This window comes from Podarcis liolepis, assembly GCF_965112155.1.
Source record: "Podarcis liolepis genome assembly, chromosome: 14".
Classification (NCBI taxonomy): domain Eukaryota; kingdom Metazoa; phylum Chordata; class Lepidosauria; order Squamata; family Lacertidae; genus Podarcis; species Podarcis liolepis.
Window position 1 is genome coordinate 42656898 of NC_139569.1, and position 25648 is coordinate 42682545.

Genomic DNA, 25648 nt, shown 5'->3' on the forward strand with positions numbered 1-25648 from the left:
AGCTGAAAGTCTGTACATTTTGATAATAACCCTTAATTAAATTAAATAATCATTTCTGATGGCAACCGTATGGGAAATATATTGTATGTGTGTGTGTGTGTGTGTGTGTGTGTGTGTGTGTGTGTGTATAAAATGAATGATTGACCTTTTAAAATGCCTTTATAAAATGTGGGTTATTTGGGGGGGCATATTGGGTTTTTGTTTTTATTTTGATTATATATTTTGTGGATTTTATTTTGATTTTGTTCTGTGAACCGCCCTGAGACCTCCGGGTATACTAATAGTAATAATTGGAGGGTGACAGGGGTTAAAGAGTCCAGGAGTAGGAAGGTACCTCAGTGGTCATCTAGCTGAACCCACTACTGATGCAGGAGATCCTCTGTTTGGAAATCTTTTAACAAAGGAGTGTACATCACCTTCCCTGGCAGCCTATATCACTGTTGATTAATGTAAACCCTCAGGAATTTATTCCTTAACATTTCATTTGCTTCAGCCCCGCTGCTTCGTGTCCTGCTCTCCAGAGCTATAGGAAAAACAGTTGGCAACATCATGTACCTTCAAATATATGAAGGTTGCTATCACACCACTTCTCAATTCCCTCTTCTCCAGGTTAAACATTCCCAACACTTGTATTTATTTATTTATTGAATTTATAATACTTCCCTGTGATCAGAAGGTCGGAGGTTTGAATCCCCGCGACAGGGTGAGCTCCCGTTGCTCGGTCCCTGCTCCTGCCAACCTAGCAGTTTGAAAGCACATCAAAGTGCAAGTAGATAAATAGGTACCACTCTGGCGGGAAGGTAAACGACATTTCCATGTGCTGCTCTGGTTCGCCAGAAACAGCTTAGTCATGCTGGCCACATGACCCGGAAGCTGTACGCCGGCTCCCTTGGCCAGTAAAGCGAGATGAGCGCCGCAACCCCAGAGTCGGTCACGACTGGACCTAATGGTCAGGGGTCCCTTTACCTTTTATGAATCGAAGTAACATCTGTGAAAAAAAACAATGTGGTGTAAAACATGTTTTGATATCTCACTCTGTCCTCTCTTTACAGCCATTCCTTCCTTTTTCAGACAGTGGTGTGATATATGATTCTGATGAGAGCATCCACAGTGAAGACGAGGATGAGGATGCTTTCCTCTCCGATATGCAAATCCTGGAGCATAAGGATGCCAACTCTTACAGGTAGCAGCAGGGGTTGAAATGGATGCATGCAGAACCTTCAGCTTTTCTTCTGATATACAGTGCTGTTTTTTTCTTTAAAAAAATCCTTAGAAAACCACAATTTTACAATTCAAATCGGGGGGAAATAAATACAGTAAATGGACAAAAGTACAAAGAACATGCGTTACCTCATATTCCACCGCTGACAGCTCACAGTAACTTCCACACTGGCACGAGGTTGTGTGCACTAACATCTTTCCAATTCCTCCCGGAAACACTGGGAAAGGAAATGAAGCCGCCACCAGAGGTGGTAACAACGAAACTGACCAATCACTGTGCTATATTCCAACTCCTACTTCACACATTAAACGCTCGCTTCCGCCTGAGATTCAGGAAACACCGTGAAAAGGAAATGAGGCTGCCATCGGGAGTAGCAACGGAACTGACGATTCACCATGCTACAGAAGAAACTATTTTTTAAAATAAATTTTAGTTTCTTCTCCCATTAGATTCACAAAATGTTTAGGGGTATGGTACCCCTGCATCCCCCCAGGGAAAAAAAGCACTGGATATAAACTAGATTTCTGGGGGTCCCTTTTACTATTATATATTTTAATAAAGGGACTAACATTTTAGAAGTGCTTTCTCACAAAATAGCTTACATACGCTATTCTAGTCGACAATCCACTTCATCAGATGCTAAGGTGAAACTGCAGAAAGGGGTAGTGCAAATACGACTGTATCTATCAGGGTGGCAACATATTTATTGAAGGGATAGACGTCTGAAGGGTTATAGCTATATTTTGTGTATCAATAATCTGCCTTCATTTCTAGGTGTGGTGCCAGAAGGGGGAAACTTGGTTCCTTTAAAAATCTGATTTTCTTTTGTTTTAGTTGCTGAGATGTAGCAAAAGCAGATGTTGTTTTCATGAATCATAGAATCATAGAATCATAGAATCATAGAGTTGGAAGAGACCACAGGGGCCATCGAGTCCAACCCCCTGCCAAGCAGGAAACACCATCAGAGCACTCCTGACATATGGTTGTCAAGCCTCTGCTTAAAGACCTCCAAAGAAGGAGACTCCACCACACTCCTTGGCAGCAAATTCCACTGTCGAACAGCTCTTACTGTCAGGAAGTTCTTCCTAATGTTTAGGTGGAATCTTCTTTCTTGTAGTTCGGATCCATTGCTCCGTGTCCGCTTCTCTGGAGCAGCAGAAAACAACCTTTCTCCCTCCTCTATGTGACATCCTTTTATATATTTCATGCTTTAATAATAATAAAAAATTAAACAGTCTGCTACCTTAGGGTGATGTCCAATATTAATCGCACTTTAGAGTAGACTCATTGAACTAAGTAGAATGTTCTGAGTATGATTAATGCTGGATATCCCCTTTGATTTGCTTGTTAAAAGCGAACCTTAAAACTTAAAGGGTTCTATCCAGTGCTAATCCTACAGAGAGTAGGCCCATTGACATTATGTCACATAACAGGTTCATTCATTTCAGTGGGTCTATTCCAAATTTGACTTGATATACTACAACCCCATGTTCTGGCAATTGAGCACTCACTTCTTGAGCACCTTCAGATCCAGTTGGTTTTGTGGAACACATTTTAAAATGCAGTTGAAGTGGTGGTGCTAAACACCAGCTGTTGTAAAAAGAAAAGAGAGAGAGATAGAGAGGTTGTGTTGCACTTGGTAACATTTCAATTGTTTCCTTTCCCCCCTGCAGCTGGGCTCTTATCCATTTGGCGATGGTAAAACTTGCTCTGAACAGTATCAAGACCTTTTTCCCCATTGCTGGTTTAGAAATACCTGGTGAGTTGCTCCACGCTTTGTGAAAACAATTCTATGTGAAGAAGCAAATCCTAAATCCAAGCTGAAGCATGTTTACTCAAAAATAATATACAGTCAAAGCTTGGTTGTCGAACGTTATCCGTTCCTGGAAGCCCGTTCGGCTTCCGAAACATTTGACAACCAAGGCACGGCTTCCAATTGGTTGCAAGAGCTTCCTATACTCCAGCGGAAGCCGTGTCAGACATTCGGCTTCCCAAAAAACGTTCAAAACCTGGAGCATTTACTTCCAGATTTTCGGCGTTCGGAAGCCAAAACGTTCGAAAACGGAGCCGTTTGAGAACCAAGGTTTGACTGTACCACCTTTCTTCTGTGAATGGTATGCAAGGCACCTGAAGAGTCATTGCAAAGGAAACACATTAAGCAAGATAATTTTTTAAAAAATGAATATTTATTAGCGTTTTCATAAAGAACAAAACATATAACAACATACACAAAAATAAACAGAAAAAACAAGAAAAATACAAAAATCAAAAACATAATAAAAAACAATTAAAAACACCTGATTGTTCATATACTTATTCTCTTTTACCCTATTTTTCAGACCTCCTCGCACCTCCCCTTCTTGTATTCCAATTTAAATTATTGGTTCAGCAAATCCTTGATCTACATCTCCATTTTAACTTAATTTGATTTATTCTATCATTTTATTATTTAAATTTTCTTCTTTCCTCCATTTCCTCAATTTGTATTTACTCACTTTATTTTCATTTAATTTTAACCATTTTAAAAATAAAACAATTTCAACTTATTCAATTGCAAGCAAGATAATTTATTTATTTTTAATCAACATTCTATGTGTCTGGGTAGGCTGAATGTTTTTAGCAGGTGCCAAAAAGAGTGCAGTGAAGGAACCTGCCTGATTTCACTAGGCGGGGAGTTCCAAAGTGTAAAATGAAGTTCTTACGAATACAGAACAGGTTTTACGTGGCCCTTCTGCCGATCAAAGTGCCCAAGTGGGCATATATGGGGTAAGGTGATTTTGTAGGTAAACTGTTCCCAAGTTCTTAAGGGCATAATAATAATAATAATAATAATAATAATAATAATAATAATAATTTATACCCCGCCCATCTGGCTGGGCTTCCCCAGCCACTCTGGGCGGCTTCCAAAAAAATATTAAAATACTTTAATACATAAAACATTAAAAGCTTCCCTAAACAGGGCTGCCTTCAGATGTCTTCTAAAAGTTTGGTAGTTATTTTTTCTCTTTGACATCTGGTGGGAGGGCGTTCCACAGGGAGGGCGCCACTACCAAGAAGGCCCTCTGCCTGGTTCCCTGTAACTTGGCTTCTTGCAGTGAGGAAACCGCCAGAAGGCCCTCGGCGCTGGACCTCAGTGTCCGGGTAGAAGGATGGGGGTGGAGACGCTCCTTGTAACACCTTGAACTTGACCTGCTAGCAGTTTGGCAGCCAGTATAGATCACTGAGCACAGGTCTTACACGCTGACAAGGTCTCGCTCCTGACAGCAATCATGCTACAACATTCTGCACTATCAGCAGCTTCCAGATCAAGGACAAGGGAAGTTTTATGCAGAGTCTTATTCAGATCTGTGCATGGGCCTTTGTCCCTAGTCCTTCTGTGGGGCCGGGGGGGGGGAATGTTGTTGTTGTTGCCAATGCGTACAATTTTGTGTGAATAGTTGCTGAATTTTACATTGCTGTTTTAGATCTTCCAGTCACCTCGCCGCTGGGTATCGCTGTGATTAAAAATTTGGAAAACTGGGAACAAATCCTTCAAGAAAGAATGGACCAGTTTGAAGGCCCACCACCCAATTATATCAATACCTGTTTTACTGAAGTGGGAATAGGACCGGGAGCAGCTGCCGCCCGAATAAAAGCAATGGTTGACCCTGAAAACACACCGTTCAAGTAGGTTCCCCCTGCCCCAATGGAAGTCGTACTGTGGGCTGTAAGTGGAAAGTGAACCAATTTTAGTAACGGACATGATCATCTCATTAGGGATAGGGAACTCATGGGCCTCCAGTTGTTGTACTCAAAATTCCATCAATCCCAGGCAGCACAGCTGGGTCTTAGTAATCACAGCATCCTTTTCCGAGTGCTCGCAGACTGACTGTTTAATTATCTGTTCTAGGACTTTTCTTTCCCCCACTTTTTGAAGATGGGGATATTTGCCCACCTCTGGTCTGCAGGGACCTCACCTGTTCTCCAAGATACACTTAAAAAGCTTGAAATGCCTGTGGCCTTTATTTTTGGTTTACATTATGGTATATGGTGGTGCTTTGTTGATTTATTTGCTTCTTTCAGCAGTTTTCTCTCTTTTGGTTTTGCTTGGGCTTTTAATGGGATGAGACTCCATGAAACACATTATTCACAGAGGCTCCTTGTGGACTCTCTTTGGGGAGATGCTTCTTGTGTTCTACTAAACTTGAGAACAGACTGTATATACTTTGATCTGTGAATGAACAGGCTTTTTCCATGTGACCTGCGTCCCTCCACAACCCTGATCTATAGAATCATAGAGTTGGAAGAGACCCCAAGGGCCATCGAGTCCAACCCCCTGCCAAGCAGGAAACACCATCAGAGCACTCCTGACATATGGTTGTCAAGCCTCTGCTTAAAGACCTCCAAAGAAGGAGACTCCACCACACTCCTAGGCCCAGCTACGCCTGGTCTTTCATTTTCCTGATCAAAAGCAGTTGACAGGTCCTTAGGATTAAGAATGGCACACAAGCAATGTGTTTCTTTCAAACCCTGCCTGTATCTAGTATTTTATTGGGCTCTTTTTATCTTCTTCCAGTTTTATCCTTCCTTGCATTTTTTTTAAATAGAAAAAGAGAATTCTACAGTAACACCCTTCTTCCTCCCCCCCCCCCCCCAGATCAAAAGATTATTCAGCACAGCCAGCCAAAAGGCTGTGGCATTTTCTGGTGAAGCAAGAACTATTGCAAGATACTTTCCTCCGATACACGTTCACCAAGAAAAGAAAGCAAAGTGAGGTAATGTGCAAAAGAAGAAAGACTCAAATGATACTCATTGAAGTTATAAGAGTTTTCTTCTGCCTTGGAATCATTTGCTGGTTTTAGTGCTTGTTATAATGACTGGGTTTTTTGTCCTCAATTAGCTTTAGCGGTGTGTTAAAGTGAGCCTGACTATGCACTGTGTTTTTCATTTTTCATTTGTAAATACACACACGCACACACACACACATTTGTATTGTCCAGTCATATAAAGCATATCAAGTCATTGTACACCAATAAGTACAAATGCAATAGAACACAAAATACCATAAGGGCAATACAAATTGTCTTACATAAATGATGATGACACGCATTAGCTGACTTTTGCAGGATATTAGTGTCAGTGTAAAGCAGGTGTGTTGAACCTTTGGCCCTTGGGATGTTGCCGAACTGCCACTCCCACTATCCCTGGCCATTGGGCATGCCTACCATGGCTGATAGGGACGCGGATAGCGCTGTGGTCTAAGCCACTGAATCTCTTGGGCTTGCTGATCAGAAGGTCAGCGGTTCGAATCCCCGGGACGGGGTGAGCTCCAGTTGCTCTGTCCCAGCTCCTGCCAACCTAGCAGTTCAAGAGCATGCCCATAGTATTCCCTCCTGCCAAGCCATGGTTTAATAACCAGGTACATTTCGCCTGGACCAAGCCCACCCTGTTTCCTATTTCAGTTCTTTGTGTTAAGTCTGCCTCCCTCTTTCATACTACAGGCCACGTAACTTCTAACTAGTAAGAAAATCTTGCTAGTAAGAAGCTTGTGTGTGTGTGTGTGTGTGTGTGTGTGTGTGTGTATCTCATTTCATTATTATTTGCTTACTATGCCATATGTGTTTGCATTCATCATGGAGGTGTTGCTTTCCAAGTGAATTTGTTTCAGCCCCCCGCCCTTAAAAGCATTTGTGCAATGGTTAGCTGGTGTCGTTTCAAACACCAGCTTGGAACATTTTCATTCTTCTCCTTTTTGTATTTGTTTGTGCATGTGTTTTGTGTTTGTGACTGTGGTGCCGTATAGTCTGTAGAAGATCGCGAGAAGCAGGTCATTCACAACAGCGTAGCGGACGATTGCAAACACAAGGTAGTAGTATCCCACCTCCCGAACCTTTCGCTGCACTTTTGAAGCTTTTCTGGGGCTGCCTTTCCTTACTCCCACTTGCTAAAGTGACAATAACAACACAGATCTGTGCAATCTCTCCGTTGGGACCCAAACCTGTGTACTAATGCTGAGATATGCTGCATAACACCTTGGGCCACTCGCTTGCACGCCGGTTTTGTGTGTCAGGTTTGAAAACATAACATCTTTTGGCTCCTGGAACGCTCTGGAGATTACATGGAAGCCCTAAGATGAGTTTCCGCCAAAACCACACCTATTAAACCTCTTCTGCATGCTTCTTTTGCGTCTTGTCTTTTCAGTTGATTCGTACCACTGCAAAAACAGTTCAGTGAACCTGTTTTTTTTAAAAAAATCTCATTGTAATGTTTCGTAGGTCGAAGCAGAGCTCGGCTACCCTGGAGGAAGAGCAAAAATTATACACAAGGAGTCTGATATGATCATGGCCTTTGCAGTCAATAAGGTAAAGTCCTTCCTCTCCCGGCCTCCTTCTAAAGCCATGGTTCCCAATGTGGGGCGCACACCCCACAAGGGGGCAATTTGAGAATGAGTTATTAACAGTGATTTTTTTGCATTTCTTATGATTCTAGGGGACTCATATACAGTATATAAATATGTATTGTGACATACACATTTTAAAAATTAAAATCAGAATGTACACGGCGGTCAGCTGGTGACCATAGAGAGGTTATCTAAACAGAAAAGGTTATCTAAACAGAAAATGCACTGGGCACATTCAGGGGGATTAGCACTCTGGGAGTGCTCAGTCAACAGTTGTGAAATTTCCCCCTGAAAGCTCAGTAGCTGCTCAGTTGGAGCGGTCGCCATTTTTCAGAGTGGTGTTTTGGTCCACTACCTTCTCTGAGCACTGGTGAACCTGACGAATACCAGTTTTTGGTACTGAAAACATGTTCTTTGGAAGCTTGTTTAGACCAAGTTAATGGCCTTTTAGGTTTCCTGCACGTGAATAGGAGTTCAGTTTTTGAATAATAAGAATTATATGTCACCGGGGGGCGGGTTGGCATCAGGATTTTAGAGATGTTTAGGTGGGGCATGGCCAAAAAGGGGTTGGGAACCACTGCTTTAAAGCCAGTGTGGTGTAGTGGTTCAGTGTCAGACTAAGAGCTGGGAGACCAGGGTTCAAATCTTCATTTGGCCATGAAGCTCATGGAGGTCATCGCCTCTTAGCCTAACCTACCTCGCAGGGTTATTGTGGAGATTAATTGGGTGCAGATGTGGCTGAAGAACCAAGTATGTGGGATGTAAGTGCAACAAATAAACGCAATTAGGTAAAGTTACTGCTTGTCAAATGTCTTTGTGCTTGCTGTAGGGCCCAGGGCTTAAAGCGTCTCGCTTTTCTCTTTTGTGCTGTGCAGGCAAACATCAATGAGATAGTGTTAGCTTCTACGCATGATGTTCAGGAACTTGATGTCACAGCCCTCCTGGCTGCTCAGTCTTACATATGGATTGGAGAGGAGTTTGACCGAGAATCTAAAAGGTTGGCTATTCATGCCTCGCGGTTCTATTTAACTGGAGAGTTGAATGCATAATAAATACCTAAAATATGCTGTTGTGTCTGATACAGAAGTGGTAGCTGGTGCAGAATGCATTGGCAAGACTGCATTATTCACAGAGGCTCTTTATGGACATGCTGGGTGGGAGGGCATGCGCCTTGTGTTCTGCATAACTTGAGAACGCATTACATATACTTTGATCTTCTGTGAATGAGCAGGCTTTCTGTGTGACCTGTGTCCCTCCACAAGCCTGATCTATAGGCCCAGCTACTCCTGATCTTTCATTTTCCTGATCAAAAGCAGTTGATGGGGGTTAGGATTAGATAGGCACACAGACAATGTGTTTCTTCCGTACCCTGCCTGTATCCTCCAGTATTTTATTTGGTTACAGGCAACTGCAGGTGTTCCTGGAAGAGACAGATTATCTAGATCCACTTCAAATTGGGTTCACACACAATCAAATTGGCCTTGGTTGCCCAGTTGGATGACCTTTATCATGAAAGGGACAGGAGGAGTCCAACCCTGTTAGTTCTTCATGGTTTCTCAGTGGCTTTTGATACCATTGGACATGGGATGGGATGTGTACTAGAGGCACCGTATGACGGTGGTTCTGTCCGTATCTCCAGGGCTGTGTCCAAAGAGTAGCCTGGGTGAGTGTTCCTCGGACCCCTGGCACTTGTTCTATGGGATTCCTCAGCATATTATCCTTTCCCTAGTGCTATTTAACATTTATATGAAACCATTGGGAGCAGTCCTAAGGCATTTTGGAATAGCCACCAAGTACACTGATGGCATACGGGACGCGGGTGGTGCTGTGGGTTAAACCACAGAGCCTAGGACTTGCCGATCAGAAGGCCGGCGGTTCAAATCCCCGTGACGGGGTGAGCTCCCATTGCTCGGTCCCTGCTCCTGCCAACCTAGCAGTTTGAAAGCACGTCAAAGTGCAAGTAGATAAATAGGTACCGCTCCGGCGGGAAGGTAAACGGTGTTTCCATGCGCTGCTCTGGTTTGCCAGAAGCGGCTTAGTCATGCTGGCCACATGACCCGGAAGCTGTACGCTGGCTCCCTAGGCCAGTAAAGCGAGATGAGCGCCACAACCCCAGAGTCAGTCACAACTGGACCTAATGTTCAGGGTCCCTTTACACTGATAGCACACAGCTCTACTTCATTGTAAGATCTGAATCAGGAGATGTTCCAGATTGGTGTCTGCACGCTCAGGTCTCAGGTTTAATATCCAGCATCTCCAGTTAGTGGTGGAAATGTCCCTTGTTTGAAAGCCTGGAAAACTGCTGTCAGTTAGTGTGGGTAATACAGTGCTATTACACAAGTAAGCTTCCTAGATTACTTCATACTGATAATGGGAGGAAGAAGGAAGAAGCTTTCCAACACCTCCTACTGTCTTGCCTGTAGCGAACGATCAGGGCAGTGCCCATGACAGTTGTTCTGCCTCTGCATCTCCCCACTCCCAACCGTGACCGAATAAACGGTAGGATTGCCCTGCAGATATACTGTCAGGAATGCGTATGGTTGCTCACGAAGTAAACAGCCAGGACTCCAACCTGCCTTTTACAGGTTTTATTGGTGCAAAACTATGTACAGTGCAGAAGTCCAAAATCCATGTCTGCCTCAATCACTAGCAGATTCCGAGAGTGCTTTCTTCCGGTTTCCCCTCCGGCACAAAAGCCGGGGCAACCCCCCTCTCCTCTTCTTTTCCTTATGTTTAATTCCCTGGCAAAAACTATGCGACGGAAGCGGCACGTCAGTCCCCCTTTCTGTTTCCTTGGGAGCGGCGTTGTGGCTCATCTCAGCCTGTGTGAGCCTTTGCTTCACACACACACCCCCTTTCTCTCTTCCCCAGTTTCTCCTGAGGCTTCTCCTTCATCAGTCTCTGACGAGGTGTTGCTGCTCAGCAAAGGGGGAGACTGCCTGTACATTCCTGCCTCCCTCCCCTGTCTTGATGGCAGTCCCCTGACATATACTGCATTATCCGTTCTGAAAAGCGTAGGTGCAGCCAGTGTCGCACCAACTTTCTCTTAAGACAAAGTAACTAGATCTTAATGCTCTGTTTTTCACCTTTTCAGTTCGGACGACCTCGACTTCCGTGGCTCCACCACGACGCTCACGCAGTCGAGCACGGCGTCCTTTGCGGTGGCTCAGATGCAGCCTGTCTCCTCTTCGTCAGCTTCGTCTATGCCATGGTTGGGCAGCGGGCAAACAAGTACTGGAGCTGGCGTGGTAAGTGACTGTGTCTCCGTGTGGCTGTTTTAATCCGCCACACCACAGGTTTTCAAACAAGCCTGGGTTGCACTCATTGCAGCTCTAAGTTAAAGCCACTTTAAGAACGTGAAAAGAGGCTGCCGGGTCAGACTAGTGGCCAGTCTAGTCCAGCATCCTGTTCAGACAGTGGCTAATAATAATTATAATTAATAATAATAATAATTTATTATTTGTATCCCGTCCATCTGGCAGGGTTTCCCCAGCCACTCTGGGCTGCTTCCAACAAAGATTAAAAATACATCAAAATGTCACATATTAAAAACTTCCCTGAACAGGGCTGCCTTCAGATGTCTTCTAAATGTCAGGTACAGTGGTGCTTCAGGTTACATACGCTTCAGGTTACAGACTCCGCTAACCCAGAAATAGTGCTTCAGGTTAAGAACTTTGCTTCAGGATGAGAACAGAAATCGTGCTCCGGCGGTGCGGCAGCAATAGGAGGCCCCATTAGCTAAAGTGGTGCTTCAGGTTAAGAACAGTTTCAGGTTAAGTACGGACCTCCGGAACGAATTAAGTACTTAACCTGAGGTACCACTGTATTTGTTTATCTCTTTGACATCTGATGGGAGGGCGTTCCACAGGGCGGGCGCCACTACCGAGAAGGCCCCTTGCCTGGTTCCCTGTAGCTTCACTTCTTGCAGTGAGGAAACTGCCAGAAGGCCCTCAGCGCTGGACCTCAGTGTCCGGGCAGAATGATAGGGGTGGAGACGCTCCTTCAGGTATACTGGGCCTTTGAGGCCATTTAGGGCTTTAAAGGTCAGCACCAACACTTTGAATTGTGCTCGGAAACGTACTGGGAGCCAAGCAGGTTCTTGTGGGGAAACCCGCAAGCGGGACCCAAGCACAAGACCCCTCCCTGGTCCCTGCATTCAGCCTCCAGCAGTGGGGGCAAAGCAATAGTCATCATGTCTAGCAACCATGGATAGCAAGCATTGTGGAACATTGCTGTGGCAAGACAGTACATAAGCAGGTAGGGACACAGGTGGCGCTGTGGTCTGAACCACTGAGCCTCTTGGGCTTGCCAGTCGGATGGTTGGCAGTTTGAATCCCCATGACAGGGTGAGCTCCCGTTGCTCTGTCCCAGCTCCTGCCAACCTAGCAGTTCAAAAGCACATCAAAATGCAAGTAGATAAATAGGTACCGCTCCGGCGGGGAGGTAAACAGTGTTTCCATGCGCTCTGGTTTCCGTCATGGTGTTCCGTTGCGCCAGAAGCGGTTTAGTCCTGCTAGCCACATGACCCAGAAAGCTGTCTGCAGACAAGCGCTGGCTCCCTCGGCCTAAAAGCGAGATAAGCACTGCACCCCATAGTCGCCTTTGACTGGCCTTAACCATCCAGGGGTCCTTTACCTTTTTACTTACATAAGCAGGTTGCTGATAACTTGTTTGCACAATAGTAGTGCAATCTGTTGCCCAAGTTTCTCCACTGGATTTCTCTGTTGCTCAACAATTAAGACTCACTTGTCATGGACATCTGTCATGGATGCTTTAGTTGAGATTCCTGCATTTCAGGGGGTTGGACTTGATGACCCTCTGTGCCCCTCCAGCTCTACAATTCTGTTATTATATCTGTCTCCTAGTGTGCTAACAGACAGGGAGCTTTGGATACAGCCCTTTGTCGTCCCTGTCCCCCCTTAATTCCATAAAAGATATGAGATGGTGTAGTGGCCACTAGATGGCAACACATGCCAAATTAATTGCACGTTTTACCCCATCGTAAAGGATGTCCTGATCATAGAAAAACCACGCGCTGTTTAACTCCAGGATGCATAATGCAGTTTGCATTTTCTTTCACATAGCAGGATGTGCCAGGAATGTTTGGAGGTGGGAGAGTGTGCAGGATAAAATGACCAACATGTTCAATTTTTTAATTTTATTTTATCTTTGCTGCTGAGAACTTAGGGCCGACAAACCATGCTTTGTACAACCAGGGCACGGAGGCTACTTTGATATTGCTCCCTTTGTCAAAATAGCCATGTGCAGCTTCTCAGCTCATGGATCAAGCTGCTTTCTTCACACCACTGCAAATGGTTGCCCCCCCCCAACACACACACAGATATCTCTCCCCCCAAAAAAAGAAAAATCAAAAAGATCTGAGGTGGCACGAATGTTTTTAAAGTTTTTATTTATACTTTTCTGGTTTATACATTTCATTAATTTTACAATCATTTTAACACTTCCAAGTTTGACTTCCTCCCCCCTCTTTGTGCAGTTCCTTAAATTTATTTTTTTTAATATCTTCTGCATATCCAAATTCATTTAATTTGCTACCTTAAATATATACTCTTATGAAACTGCAGGTTATTACTATAATCCTGCCAATGTTTTTTATCTGTTTGCAATTTACCGTATCTGTAAATATTCAATATACCATTTCCATTCTTTTATAAAAAGTTTGTTATCTTGATTTCTTATTCTTCCGGTCAGTTCTGCCATTTCTGCATATTCCATAAGTTTTTGTATCCATTCTTCCTCTACTGGGACTTCTGCTTCTTTCTACTTTGGGGCGAGTAGCATTCTTGCTGCTGTAGTCGCATACATGAATAAGTTTCTATACAGTTTAGGTAGTTCTGTCCCTATAATCCCACCCCCCCAAAAAAAAACAACTTCTCGGTTTGTTTGTTTTTTACAAAGATTATTTTGAACATCCTTTTCAATTCATTATATATCATTTCCGAGTAAGCTTTAACCTTACCACAAGACCACCACATATGATAAAAAGAACCTTCTTTCTTTTTACATTTCTGAGGTGGCACAAATAAAACAGTTTTATCCACGTGATAAGCTCTCATGCATAAAGGGATGACTACATGGCGATAGCTGACATGTATGGTAGTTTTGAACCTGCAGCCATAACATGCAGAGACATACAGCCTCTGAGCTGAAATATGAGATTTTGCTCTGATCCACTCAGATATAAATCGCACCAAGTTCACTGAGAGATGCTTCCAAATTAGTGTAGGGAGGTTTAGGACATCTGAATAGGAAAAGACACCGAACCCACATACAGTGGTACCTCGGGTTAAGTACTTAATTCGTTCCGGAGGTCCGTTCTTAACCTGAAACTCTTCTTAACCTGAAGCACCACTTTCGCTAATGGGGCCTCCTGCTGCTGCCGTGCCGCCGGAGCACAATTTCTGTTCTCATCCTGAAGCAAAGTTCTTTACCCAAGGTACTATTTCTGGGTTAGTGGAGTCTGTAACTTGAAGCGTCTGTAACCCAAAGCGTATGTAACCCGAGGTACCACTGTAATCTCTTACTCTTGAGTATTATTGTCCAGACTTGTAGAAAAAGTGGATTGATTATGGTTTCAATTTCTTTTGCATTAAGCTCATCAAGCGGAATTTGAATAACGTTAAGAGAATGACTTCCCATCCAGTCCATCAGTATTGTGAGTAATTTCTGTGCAGCAGTTCTAACTGCGGGAGAAATAACGGGGGGGGGAGGGGAGAGAGAAATGTAATATGTTTGCAATTCCGTGGGAGTCTAACTAATCTGCAATTCCTGGCCCAGTACACAAACTGAGATGCAGCCATCTTTTGATTTTCTTCTCCCAGTCTTGCTGCGCAGTTCTCCCACCAAAAAAGGAATACAGAAGTTGTGCATGGGGGGGGGGGCAAAATAGACAGAAAAATGTGTACATCATCGAAAGTAAGATACAGTATTTTTGTATTTTAGGGGAAATCACTTTCAAAACCATGCATATTGGGCAAATTTGTTTACCAAAAAACGCATTTGTTAGGAGAAATATGTGCAGAAATGCATATGAATTTTCCTGCTGACTTTTTAAATTTTTTTTAGCAGATTGAAGATTGGGGATAAAAAGTTAGGAAACAGGGAGAAAGTAGTTGGAGCAGATTTCATAGGAGCAGGAAATAGGGGTATAGTAATTGCGATCTACTGCATTTTCTTCTTTCCTTTAGTGAAGTGTTAACTTGGTCTCTTGTGGGTGTGTTTCTCAGACCTTACAGGAGCCCAGGATGGTAGCGTCCGGATGTTTGAATGGACAAGGCCACAACAGTTGGTGTGCTTCCGACAAGCAGGCAATGCACGGGTTACTAGATTGTATTTTAATTCTCAGGGCAATAAGGTGAGTACTTCTGAATCAGCACTCAGGCTTCCTCTGGCCTGCTTACCTGGGATTAAAGCCCATTGAACTTCATGGGGTTTAGTGCTTAGTAGGACTGGATTGTTTATTGTTCTGCAGATCCTTTCCTTAAAGGACAGTGTTCTGCAGTCATTAGCATAGGACCAGTCACACCAGTAGAGGTAAAAGAAGTTGAATGGAAGAACCATAAACACAGCAACAAGCTGTGTTAAGAGTTTGTTAACGAGCATTACTGAAACGTGCATTGCAAAACTTCGGTCACAAGCATTTTCTAAAAAAGAGAACGAGCACAAAATTGTGCTGACCACAGAGCTGTGATCAAAGGTTGCCTTCTGCAACCTCAGACCGCATGCCCATCTAGGGATGAGGCATCTGTGGCCATCCAAATGTCATTGGATGCTGGGAGTTGTAGTCTCAACAACACCTGAAGGGCCACAAGTGTCCCCATTTCTGGCCCAGAGTGATGGTTCCTGGTTTCTAATAAACTATCCCATCTAACAGCTGCAAAAAGTTGCCACTGGAATTTAAGAAAACGTTAAGTGCGTAGCTGTCGGGAGCAAGCCAGCAGTGAATCACACTGTGCAAGTTGGGGTTAACTCTTTATTAGCAAAAATATGATCTGCACAGGCTGGCAGAGTGTCATGAGCACAGCAGCTCACCCCCGGTAGGTGTTGCCCCATGGATCAATTGCTGAGACTGAAGGCCCCTGCCTCCCCACATCTGCCTAAGTCCCCTCCTTTCCGGGGATTCCCCCAAACAATCAGAGACTGCATCTGTGTGAAGCCAATGTCTCCTCTGCCCTTTTTATGCCTCTTCTGATTCTGGGAGACAAGTGGGGAGGGGGGCTTGTCGCAGTAGGACAGGGAGACACCTGTGACACTTCACCAATCTGAATCATCTCTGCCTGTTGGCCTCCCTCCTTTCCTGCTTCCACTTCCGCCTCTGATTCTGAACTTCTCTCTGCCACAGACTCTCCCTGCTCACTAAGCCCTGTTCCCCTTCAGCTTCCAGCACCACCTCCTCCCAGTCTTCTCCCTCTGACCACTCACTGCTGTCCTACCACCACTCCCCAGTCTCCGAGCCTTCTTCCCTTGGTAGTTCCCCAACTGGTTCCTCCCACCATTCCTCTGCGTCCAACCACTCCATGACAGTAGCCTGGAATAACAGTAGCAATATAGGCCCTGGTTACTGAAAAAATAGCTGCTCTTGACACCGTTTTCATAAAAGTCATGAATTCTGTTATGAAATGAGTGGCGTCTGTCTCTTGCAGTGTGGTGTGGCTGATGGAGAGGGATTCTTAAGTATCTGGCAAGTAAACCAAACTGCAACTAATCCTAAACCTTATCTGGTAAGTGAATCAAGCCAAGTTTTTATTTTGAGTCACCTCATTTCTGGTCCCACTCCCCAAGTTTTAGGAAAACTCAAAGTAAGAAATCCAAGACTGCTGACGGTACACCGAAGAGGCAATTCGAAACTTGCAACCAAATTGACTCCTTGGAGAGGACTTCCGGTCAGCGCCATCAGCTAATGGCCGATCCCCTCCAGATCAAAGGGAATCCGCCATTAGCTGATGGCGCTGACCGGAAGTCCTCTCCAAGGAGTCAATTTGGTTGCAAGTTTCGAATTGCCTCTTTGGTGTACCGTCAGCAGTCTTCCCCAACCTAGTGGCCTCCAAATGCCTTGGATTTCAACCTTCCTCATTCCTGACCATCGTCTGGGGCTTATGGAAGTTGCAGGTTCTGCAGCACCTGGAGAGCAGCTTCTGTAAAGGGCAGTGTTAAATGCATGCAGATTTGAACTTGATTTTTGAACTCTGATTCCCAGGAGGTGACATGGACCTTCCTAAGGGAATAGATTCAGGTAGGTAGCCATGTTGGTCTGATGCAGTCGAAATATATAAAAATTATATATAAAATGTCCAGTAGCACCTTAGAGACCAACTAAGTTTGTTCTGGGTATAAGCTATTGCGTGCATGCACACTTATTCAGATAAATATATATTTCTTCTAGAGGACAAGGATCTAGAGATCACGCTAAGGGTGGCCAAATTCTGTGCGACTGCCGTAAAACGTAGGGAACAAGCTGTACTACCAAAATGATTAAGGTTTTAAATGACAATTTTAGGTTATATTTTAGTGATCAAGATTTAATATATATTTTTAACTGCCGCTGTATCTGAATTGTCTCTGTTATACCCAACTGCAGTTCAATGTATTCCTGCTGTGTTTTATGATTTTCCTGATATTGTAAGTGAGCTGGAACTGGTCTGTGACTGTAATAATAAAAATGCATATATATTTCTTCCCAAGGGAAGTCAGGCAAAAAGCAGAGGGAGATTTATCATTCTGTGTTTAAAGATTGTTCTCAGTTGTGGGTGTGGGGAGGCAACTACCGTATTTTTCGCCCTATAGGACGCACTTTCCCCCCTCCAAAAATGAAGGGGAAATGTGTGTGCATCCTATGGGGCGAATGCAGGCTTTCGCTGAAGCCTGGAAAGCGAGAGGGGTCGGTGCGCACCGACCCCTCTCGCTCTCCAGGCTTCAGGCAGCTCTGCGCAACCCTAGGGAGCCCGGCATGAAGGTGCGGTGGGCTCCCAAGGGTTGCACAGAGCTGTCTGCGTTCCCGGGCTTCGGCAGCTCTCCGCAAGCCTGGGGAGACTGGCGCGGCTCTCTAGGCTTGCGGATAGCAGGCTGTTCTGGGGTCGGGGGAAGCTCGGGCTTCTCCCGCGCCAGCCCCGTGCCTGGGGGGAAATAAAAAAAAATTCCTTTATCCCCCCCCCCCAAAAAAAACTAGTTGCGTCCTATGGGGCGGTGCGCCCTATGGGGCGAAAAATACGGTAACACATACAGCCAGAGTGGTGTGATGGTTGGAGTGTTGGAATAACGCCCGAAGGACCAGGGTTCAAATCCCCACCCGATCACTGGGTGACCTTGGGCCAGCCACACACTCACTCTCAGCCTAACTTGCCTGACAGGGTTGTTGATGTGAGGATAAAATAGGGACATGGAACTCTGTACACCTTGAGCTCCTTAAAGAAATGCTTAAATAAAAATAAACATAGAGCAACTGTGTGGTTATGCCAAGAGAAAGGGGGAAGCCTTTTGGGGGGAGTGCTCTTTGGAACACCCTCCCAAGGAACCAACATTTGCAGTATCAGATCAATACATTCGTCTTCGCCCAGGCGTTTATATTTGACTTATGGTGCCTCCTGGCTTCATATGTTTTATAGTTTAAGTGTTCTGTTGCCCGTTCAATTTTACACTCTTAAGGAAGGATGCCAATTGGGATGTTTTATTCTGTTCTATTTATATTGCTGTACATCGCCCTAGAATCCATCATGATGAAAGGTGGTTTTCAAAGTGTTTCAAACAAAAGAAGCAAACCCATGTTTCTTGGGTTATGGCCCTGCCTGCACTAGATGGTTAACCATGGTTTGGTTTTTGAACTTTGCAAGGCACAGGAAACCCTTAATTTCTGAGTGCAATGTGCTTTTAAGACTTCCACATTTTTATTATTGTTTAATCATCTTCTCAGCAATTGCAGAAAGAGAAATGGCAGTTATAAATGAGAGGGTTAATTGCTTGCTTAGTTCCATTTCCTGTTCGTTTTCAAGCTGCCATTACATTGTTAATCTGAAGCTATAACATTTGTGTTCCCGACATTTTGCTTGTGATGATGATGTCGCAGAACCCTCTGAAGTTGGCGCGAGCCCTTTCGTACCTCGTGGCTGATAGCATTTCTGTGTCTCTTCTTTTTCAGAGCTGGCAGTGCCACAGCAAAACCACAAGTGACTTTGCATTCATTACCTCTTCGAGTCTAGTAGCCACCTCTGGGCAGTCCAGTGACAACAGGTCTGTCCAAAGGGCAAAAAAATGGGAGGAAGGAGTGATCGGTACACTTGGAGAATAAGCAATACTAATTTTATTTTTGCGTGTCTTTTCTTCTTTCCAGAAATGTGTGTTTGTGGGACACCTTAGTGTCACCATCCAACAGCCTCATACATGGTAGGTTTATTGCAATACATCTTTGTATTAGCTCTGTGATGTGCAAGTGATTTGAGATGCGTTCCTGTATTCCTGGAAGTTGTGGTTAGGAGTCTTGCTTAGTCCTGCGGATGGTGGTGTGTACTGCCCTTTTGCTAGTGATCATGTGCTCCACAAGCTCATATTTTTGTTGGAGGTGCCCAGATGTTTGCCGCTGGCAGTCATGCCAGGTACAGCAGTGGAGGCTGGTCCATTAAGGCAAATGGGGCACTGCCCCACCAATCGCAGCCAGCCCTCTACCAGCCACCGCTTGCCAGCTGTCATACCTACAGCCAATCACAGGGCAGCTGTGCTTGTCATTGGTTCTGGCTCCACCTACCGTTTGGGTTCACTGCCTTCTGCCCCACTAACCTCACAGATGCCTGCCACCACTGAGGTACTGTCAACTCAGATACAAATTGCTGGTTTTAGACACTGATGCCCATGGGTGCCAGCCAACATGGCCAGTGGATGGGGAGGATGAACCTTTTATATTACAGTGGTGCCTCGCAAGACGAAATTAATGCGTTCCGCAAGTTTTTTCTTCTTGCGAGTTTTTCGTCTTGCGAAGCACGGTTTCCCATAGGAATGCATTGAAAATCAATCAATGTGTTCCTATGGAGACCGTCCAGGGACAGAGGGGAAGCGCCGCGCGCCTTCCCCTCTGTCCCCGGACCTGTTTAAAGCAAGGGGCGGCAGGGAGAAGATTGCTTCTCCCCGTTGCCTGCCCCGCAATCTCCGGGGACAGAGAGGAAGGCGCGCGCGCCTTCCCCTCTGTCCCCGGACCTGTTTTAAAGCAAGGGAAGGGGCAGCGGGGAGAATCGCTTCTCCCCGTTGCCGCCCCTTGGTTCAAAAGGGGTCCGGGGAGAGAGGGGCTGGCAACGGGGAGAAGCGATCTTCTCCCTGCCGCCCCTTGCTTCAAAAGAGGTCCGGGGACAGCGGGGGAGACGCGCTGCGCTTCCCCGCTATCCCCGGAGCTTGCGGGGCAAGCTTCGTTTTGCGAAGCAAGCCCATAGGGAAATGCGTCTTGCGAAGCGGCTAAGAAAACGAAAAACTCCTTCGTCTAGCGAGTTTTTCGTCTTCCCAGGCGTTCGTCTTGCGGGGCACCACTGTATTACTATTACTACTACTACTACTACTACTACTACTACTGTTGTAAAAAAAAAAAAGCACAAAAAAGCCTTAAATATGATGGGGGGATAAATTTGCTGCTTAAGGGTAAAACAGGAGCAAAAAAGCCTGAATTACTGTGCGGGGGACTCAAATTTGCTGCAAAACAGTAAAAACGGGCGCTCAGGAGCACGTTCGGATTCCGGGGCAAAATTCGAAAACTGGAACACCTACTTCTGGGTTTGCAGCATTCGGGTTCCGAGTTGTTCAGGAACCAAGCTGTTCGAAAACCGAGGTAGCACTGTACTAAAAGCTTGCTTGGTCGTTTGTTTCCTCGCTCAGCCTTCACTTGTCACGATCACGGTGCCACCGTGCTACAGTACGCACCCAAGCACCAGCTGCTGATTTCGGGAGGCAGGAAAGGGCACATCTCCATCTTCGACATCCGGCAGAGGCAGGCCCTGCACACCTTCCAAGCCCACGACTCTTCGATCAAGGCGCTCGCCCTCGACTCTTCCGAAGAGTGCTTTTGCACGGGCTCCGCTGAAGGCAATGTGAAGGTAAGCGGAAGTTCAGGCGAGATTGTGCTCTGTAACCTCTGATAGGTAACGGTAAAGGGACCCCTGACCATTAGGTCCAGTCGTGACCGACTCTGGGGTTGCGGCGCTCATCTCGCTTTATCGGCCAAGGGAGCCAGCGTACAGCTTCCGGGTCATGTGGCCAGCATGACTAAGCCGCTTCTGGCGAACCAGAGCAGCGCACGGAAATGCCATTTACTGGCGAAGTGGTACCTATTTATCTACTTGCACTTTGACGTGCTTTCAAACTGCTAGGTTGGCAGGAGCAGGGACCGAGCAACAGGAGCTCACCCTGTCACGGGGATTCGAACCACCGACCTTCTGATTGGCAAGTCCTAGGCTCTGTGGTTTAACCCACAGCGCCACCCGCGTCCCTTGTAACCTCTGATACAGGCTGGCAAAAGACATTTTGTGTGCACTGCATAGAAAAATGGTGCAGGTGTTGTCCCGCTCTGCAAGGCTGACTGCTCCGCTCCTCAAAATTGAGGTGCATGCAGTGACTTCCATCCACCACCTTCATCCAGATAGCTCTGTCGGTAGAGCATGAGACTCGTAATCTCAGGGTCGTGCGTTTGAGCCCCACACTAGGCAAAAAGATTCCTTCATTGCAGGGGGTTGGACTAGATGACCCTTTGAATCCCTTTCCAACTCTACAATTCTATGAATACTCTGGGCAGACAAAAGAAAGTACCGTATTTTTCGCTCCATAAGACGCGCCTGACCATAAGACACACCTAGTTTTTAGAGGAGGAAAGGGGGAAAGCCCCGTTTTTGGGGGGTCAGCTCACGGTAGTGCAACTTCTTTTGTAAAGGGGAAAAGCCCCTTTTTTGAGTATCAGTTCAAAGTTGTTGAGCTTACGTTGCAAAGGGGAAAAATCCTGTTTTTATGGGGTTCAACTCACAGTTCTGCAGCTTCTTTAGGAAAGGAAAGGGAGCCGTTTCTGCAGTTTCCAGACAGATAATCTCACCAGTCAGTCGCATGTCGCTGGGGAAACAAACAGCCTCTTTGCAGAACATTCAACAATGGAGGCCTGGGCAAGGAGCCGGGGCCGGTAAGGGAGCCAGCGATCGACCACACATTCACTCCATAAGACGCACAGACATTTCCCCTTTTTAAGAGGAAAAAAGTGCATCTTATGGAGTGAAAAATATGGTACTTCTTCATGCAGTGCATAGTTAAAACTATGGAACTCACTGCCACAGGAAGCAGGGTTGGCCACCAACTCGGAGGCTTTGAAAGAGGATTAGGCAGTTAACTTGCCGGAAGAATAAGAAATCAAGATAACAAACTTTTTAAATAAAATAATGGAAATGGTTTATTGAATATTTACATATAAATTGTAGACGGATAAAACCATTGGCAGGATTATTGTCATAACCTGCAGTTTTACAAGAGTATATATTTAAAGTAGATGAATAAATGAGCAAATTTAGTTAATTTGGATAGGCGGAAGATATTAAAAGTAAATTTAAAGAACCGCCAAAAGACGGGGAAAGGAAATCAAGTTTTGAAAGGTTAAAATGATTGTAAAATTAGTGAAATGTATAGACCTGAAAAGTATAAATAAAATTAAAAAAGAAAGAGGATTAGGCAGATTCATGGAAGCTAAGCCTGTCTGTGCCTACCAGCCACGATGGCTGTGCTCTGCTTATGTGCTGTCTAAGACCCAGCGTTTATGTGTGCTTAAGCACGCCCCTCTCCCGGGGGTCTTGCCCTACATTATATGGATTCAGTCCTAGGATAGGGACCTTCTGAGGATCTAGTCCTAGGATTGGAGCCTAGGAAACTGGCTTAAACCAGGTCTAGACCATTTGTACACCCAGGCCCAATATTGTCTCTCTTACCTAGCAGCTGTGGTCTAAATCACTGAGCCTCTTGGGCTTGCCGATCAGAAGGTCGGTGGTTCGAATCCACGCAACGTGGTGAGCTCCCATTTCTCTGTCCCAACTCCTGCCAACCTAGCATTTCGAAAGCACACCAGTGCAAGTAGATAAATAGGTAGCGCTGTGGCGGGAAGGTAAACAACGTTTCCATGCACTCTGGTTTCCGTCACAGTGTCCCATTGCACCATACGCAGTTTAGTCATGCTGGCCGCATGGCCCAAAAGCTATCTGCGGACAAACGCCGGCTCCCTCGGCCTGAAAGCAAGATGAGTGCCGCAACCCCATAGTCACCTTTGACGGGACTTAACCATCCAGGGGACCTTTACCTTTCCAAGGTCTCCAGGAGAGACACCTTTACTATCACCTGTTACCTGGTATTTACTAACTGGAAATGGCATGAATTGAACCTAGGAACACCTCCATACCAAACACGAGCTCTACCACCGAGCTGTTCCGTTAGAGGGGGAAATGAGATCACCTGGGTCCCCAAAATCGACTGACAAGGTCCTTGTCCGCCCTCTCTTCCTGCAGGTGTGGAGGCTGACAGGCTACGGTCTGATCCACTCGTTTAAGCACGAACACGCCAAGCAGTCCATCTTCCGAAACCTCAGCACCGGAGTCATGCAGATTGAGATGGCACAAGGCAACCGCATCTTCTCCTGTGGAGCGGATGGTACCCTGAAGATGCGAGTTCTGCCCCACGCTTTCAGCATCCCTTCGAGCCTCTGCGACATTCTGTAGACTTTGCTGCTGCCGCCGCCATTCCCTGTCCGAGAAACGTGGCTGGAACCGGTACCGTGGCATAGCGAGCGTTTAAGAAGGGGTGTCGCCACGCTTCATAATCGAGAGTTAATTATTGCAGCCTTTAGTTGCTATATAGTTGAGTTAAGAGGAAGAGCGGTGTTTCGACCCCCCCCCCACCTTTATTTTATTTTTTCTCGTTTAAAGCACTGCGTTTATGAATTGATGGGGTGGGAATGCATGCACTGTACAGGCGCCGACGTCCCTTGCACAGTGACCGATGGGCTTGTGCTCTGTAACCCATGAGCCTTGTTTACTTAAAGTAAGCAAAAAGATGCTTATTCTCCTGCAGTTGCAGCAAAATCCCTAAAAGTAAGCTATTTTTGATGTACTTTTCAGGATATTCTCTTCCAAATCGTTGCCGCTGAGTTGAAGCATGTCTGCAAACCACCCCCCGCCCTCCAATTTTGAAAATGATTTGCTATAATGAAGGGTATTCGAAGTGAGCGTGATTTTACATTGTTGATGTCGTTGTTATTAATTATTATTATTATTATTATTTTGGGTCATGCCACTATGAAAATGTGACTACCACACAATCCGTGAAGCTGTGTGCAATGGGGAATGTACTGTGGGCTGATGTGTATATTATTTGATGCCGAGACTCCCCTGTTATGTTTCCCCCCCCCCCGAATTAGCATTAATGCACCGTTGGAGTACTGTAATTTGCACAGAATAACATTTCTCGGAACCTGTGGGGTTTTCCTTGGAATCGTATGACACTTTTGATTTTTCTGTCTGTTTGCGCTGAAGACGTTTTGAAACGAACCGGGCCGCCCACCAAAACGGAGGCCCTGTGGCATTCTCCCCCTTTCCCTTTCCTAACGTTTGGTACAGCTGACCACTGTCCCGATACGATTTATTGCATTTCTTTCTCCACATTCCAATCCATACCACTGGCCGGACAGGGCAGGAAACCAAGCCACATTATGACATCAGTTCAAGTCACTACTGAGAGGTGAGGGTGGGAGAGAATGCAACACAGGTCTCTGTTTTCATCCGAGGCGCCGTGATTTTCCTAATATCAGATTCCTCCTTACTCCTTCCCCCTGCCATTTTTTCAAGTCCTGCCTTTTGCGTTAGGAATGTAATTTGTGAGCACTAAGTGTTTGTTGTGAACAGGAAACCTCTTTCTAGTCATCCTTTTGAGTTCTGAGTTTTATTTTTATGTAGGGCAAAAAAAAAAGCAAAAGAAGGAAGGGGGAAAAAAACCATACAGATTGATCTTTCTTAAAGCAAAGCTGTAGAAGAAACTACTGATATAGACCCATGCCACATTTCAGATGAATGTCAGGCTTACATGTGGCCAGCTAGTAAATAGTTGACAAAATTGGTAATCTTGAACTGTTTCCACGGCATATTGTATAAACTATGCAGAGGTCAATATTGTTTGCTTGTAATATACCAGCTATTGTTTATCATACTTAGATGTATTTTTCTCTGTTGTAAAACAGGAAGACACGTTCTTTACCAAGATATAACGGAGCTGATGTCTGTGTATTTAAATGTTTAACAAATTGTATTTTTTTCCCCTCCAGTGAGAATTTATGTGTCTGTGCTGTATTCTAAATCAGAAATATATATATGAGAAATATATATATATGAATGAGATGGAGTAAAATGCACCTTTGTCTAAAGGCAATTTTAAGTGCAAGCTGCAAAGTATATATATATGAAAAGAAAGCAAATGTCCTTTGTTAGTTTTACCTTTGTAAGTTAAATAAATTCCTTTTATTTCACGGAATGCCCTACAGTCCTTGTCGCCGTGGTAGCGTGAGACTTTGTAAGGCGTAATAGCAACAGTTGCCCCCAGGTGTTTAATATGGAATATATCAGGTCTCAGGGCGGTTCACATAAAAAAAGTCACAGTATATAAAATAAAAATAAAAGCAATAACCCAATAATACACCCCCCCAAAAGAGCCACATTTTAAAAGGGTATGGGATGTTCATCAGGTCTACCAAAAGACTGGTTAAAAAGGAATGTTTTTGCCTGGCGCCTAAAGGTGTATAATGAAGGGGCCAGGCAAACTTCCCTGGGGAGAGCATTCCACAGATGGGGAGCCGCTGCAGAGAAGGCCCTGTTCTCTTGTTGCCACCCTCTGAACCTCTTGAGGAGGAGGCACACGAAGGAGGGCCTCAGAAGATGATATCAGGGTCCGGGGTAGGTTAATATGGAAAGAGGCAGTCCTTGAGGTATTGCGGTCCTGAGCTGTTTAAGGCACTTTATAGTCAAAACCAGAACTTTCAATTGTAGAAT

The 25648-nt window shown here is 45.1% G+C and overlaps 1 protein-coding gene across 11 annotated transcripts in view; it reads left to right on the forward strand.

The window, feature by feature from the left end:
• The window catches only part of DMXL2 (Dmx like 2), a 431281-nt gene extending 406153 nt beyond the window's left edge, over window positions 1-25128 (forward strand). For 6 of the 11 annotated variants that reach the window (XM_083475457.1, XM_083475454.1, XM_083475460.1 and 3 more), the window contains 15 exons: window positions 1053-1183; window positions 2896-2981; window positions 4687-4888; window positions 5859-5976; window positions 7005-7070; window positions 7477-7563; window positions 8477-8598; window positions 10696-10849; window positions 14217-14277; window positions 14849-14976; window positions 16265-16342; window positions 18754-18845; window positions 18946-18998; window positions 20469-20686; window positions 23120-25128. In XM_083475457.1, the coding sequence (XP_083331583.1) occupies window positions 1053-1183; window positions 2896-2981; window positions 4687-4888; window positions 5859-5976; window positions 7005-7070; window positions 7477-7563; window positions 8477-8598; window positions 10696-10849; window positions 14217-14277; window positions 14849-14976; window positions 16265-16342; window positions 18754-18845; window positions 18946-18998; window positions 20469-20686; window positions 23120-23329 (1806 nt within the window). In that variant the 3' untranslated portion in view covers window positions 23330-25128. The remainder of the gene's footprint in view (window positions 1-1052; window positions 1184-2895; window positions 2982-4686; window positions 4889-5858; window positions 5977-7004; window positions 7071-7476; window positions 7564-8476; window positions 8599-10695; window positions 10850-14216; window positions 14278-14848; window positions 14977-16264; window positions 16343-18753; window positions 18846-18945; window positions 18999-20468; window positions 20687-23119) is intronic. The other 5 variants (XM_083475463.1, XM_083475464.1, XM_083475455.1 and 2 more) reach the window with 2 other exon arrangements.
• Window positions 25129-25648: the final 520 nt, after the last annotated feature.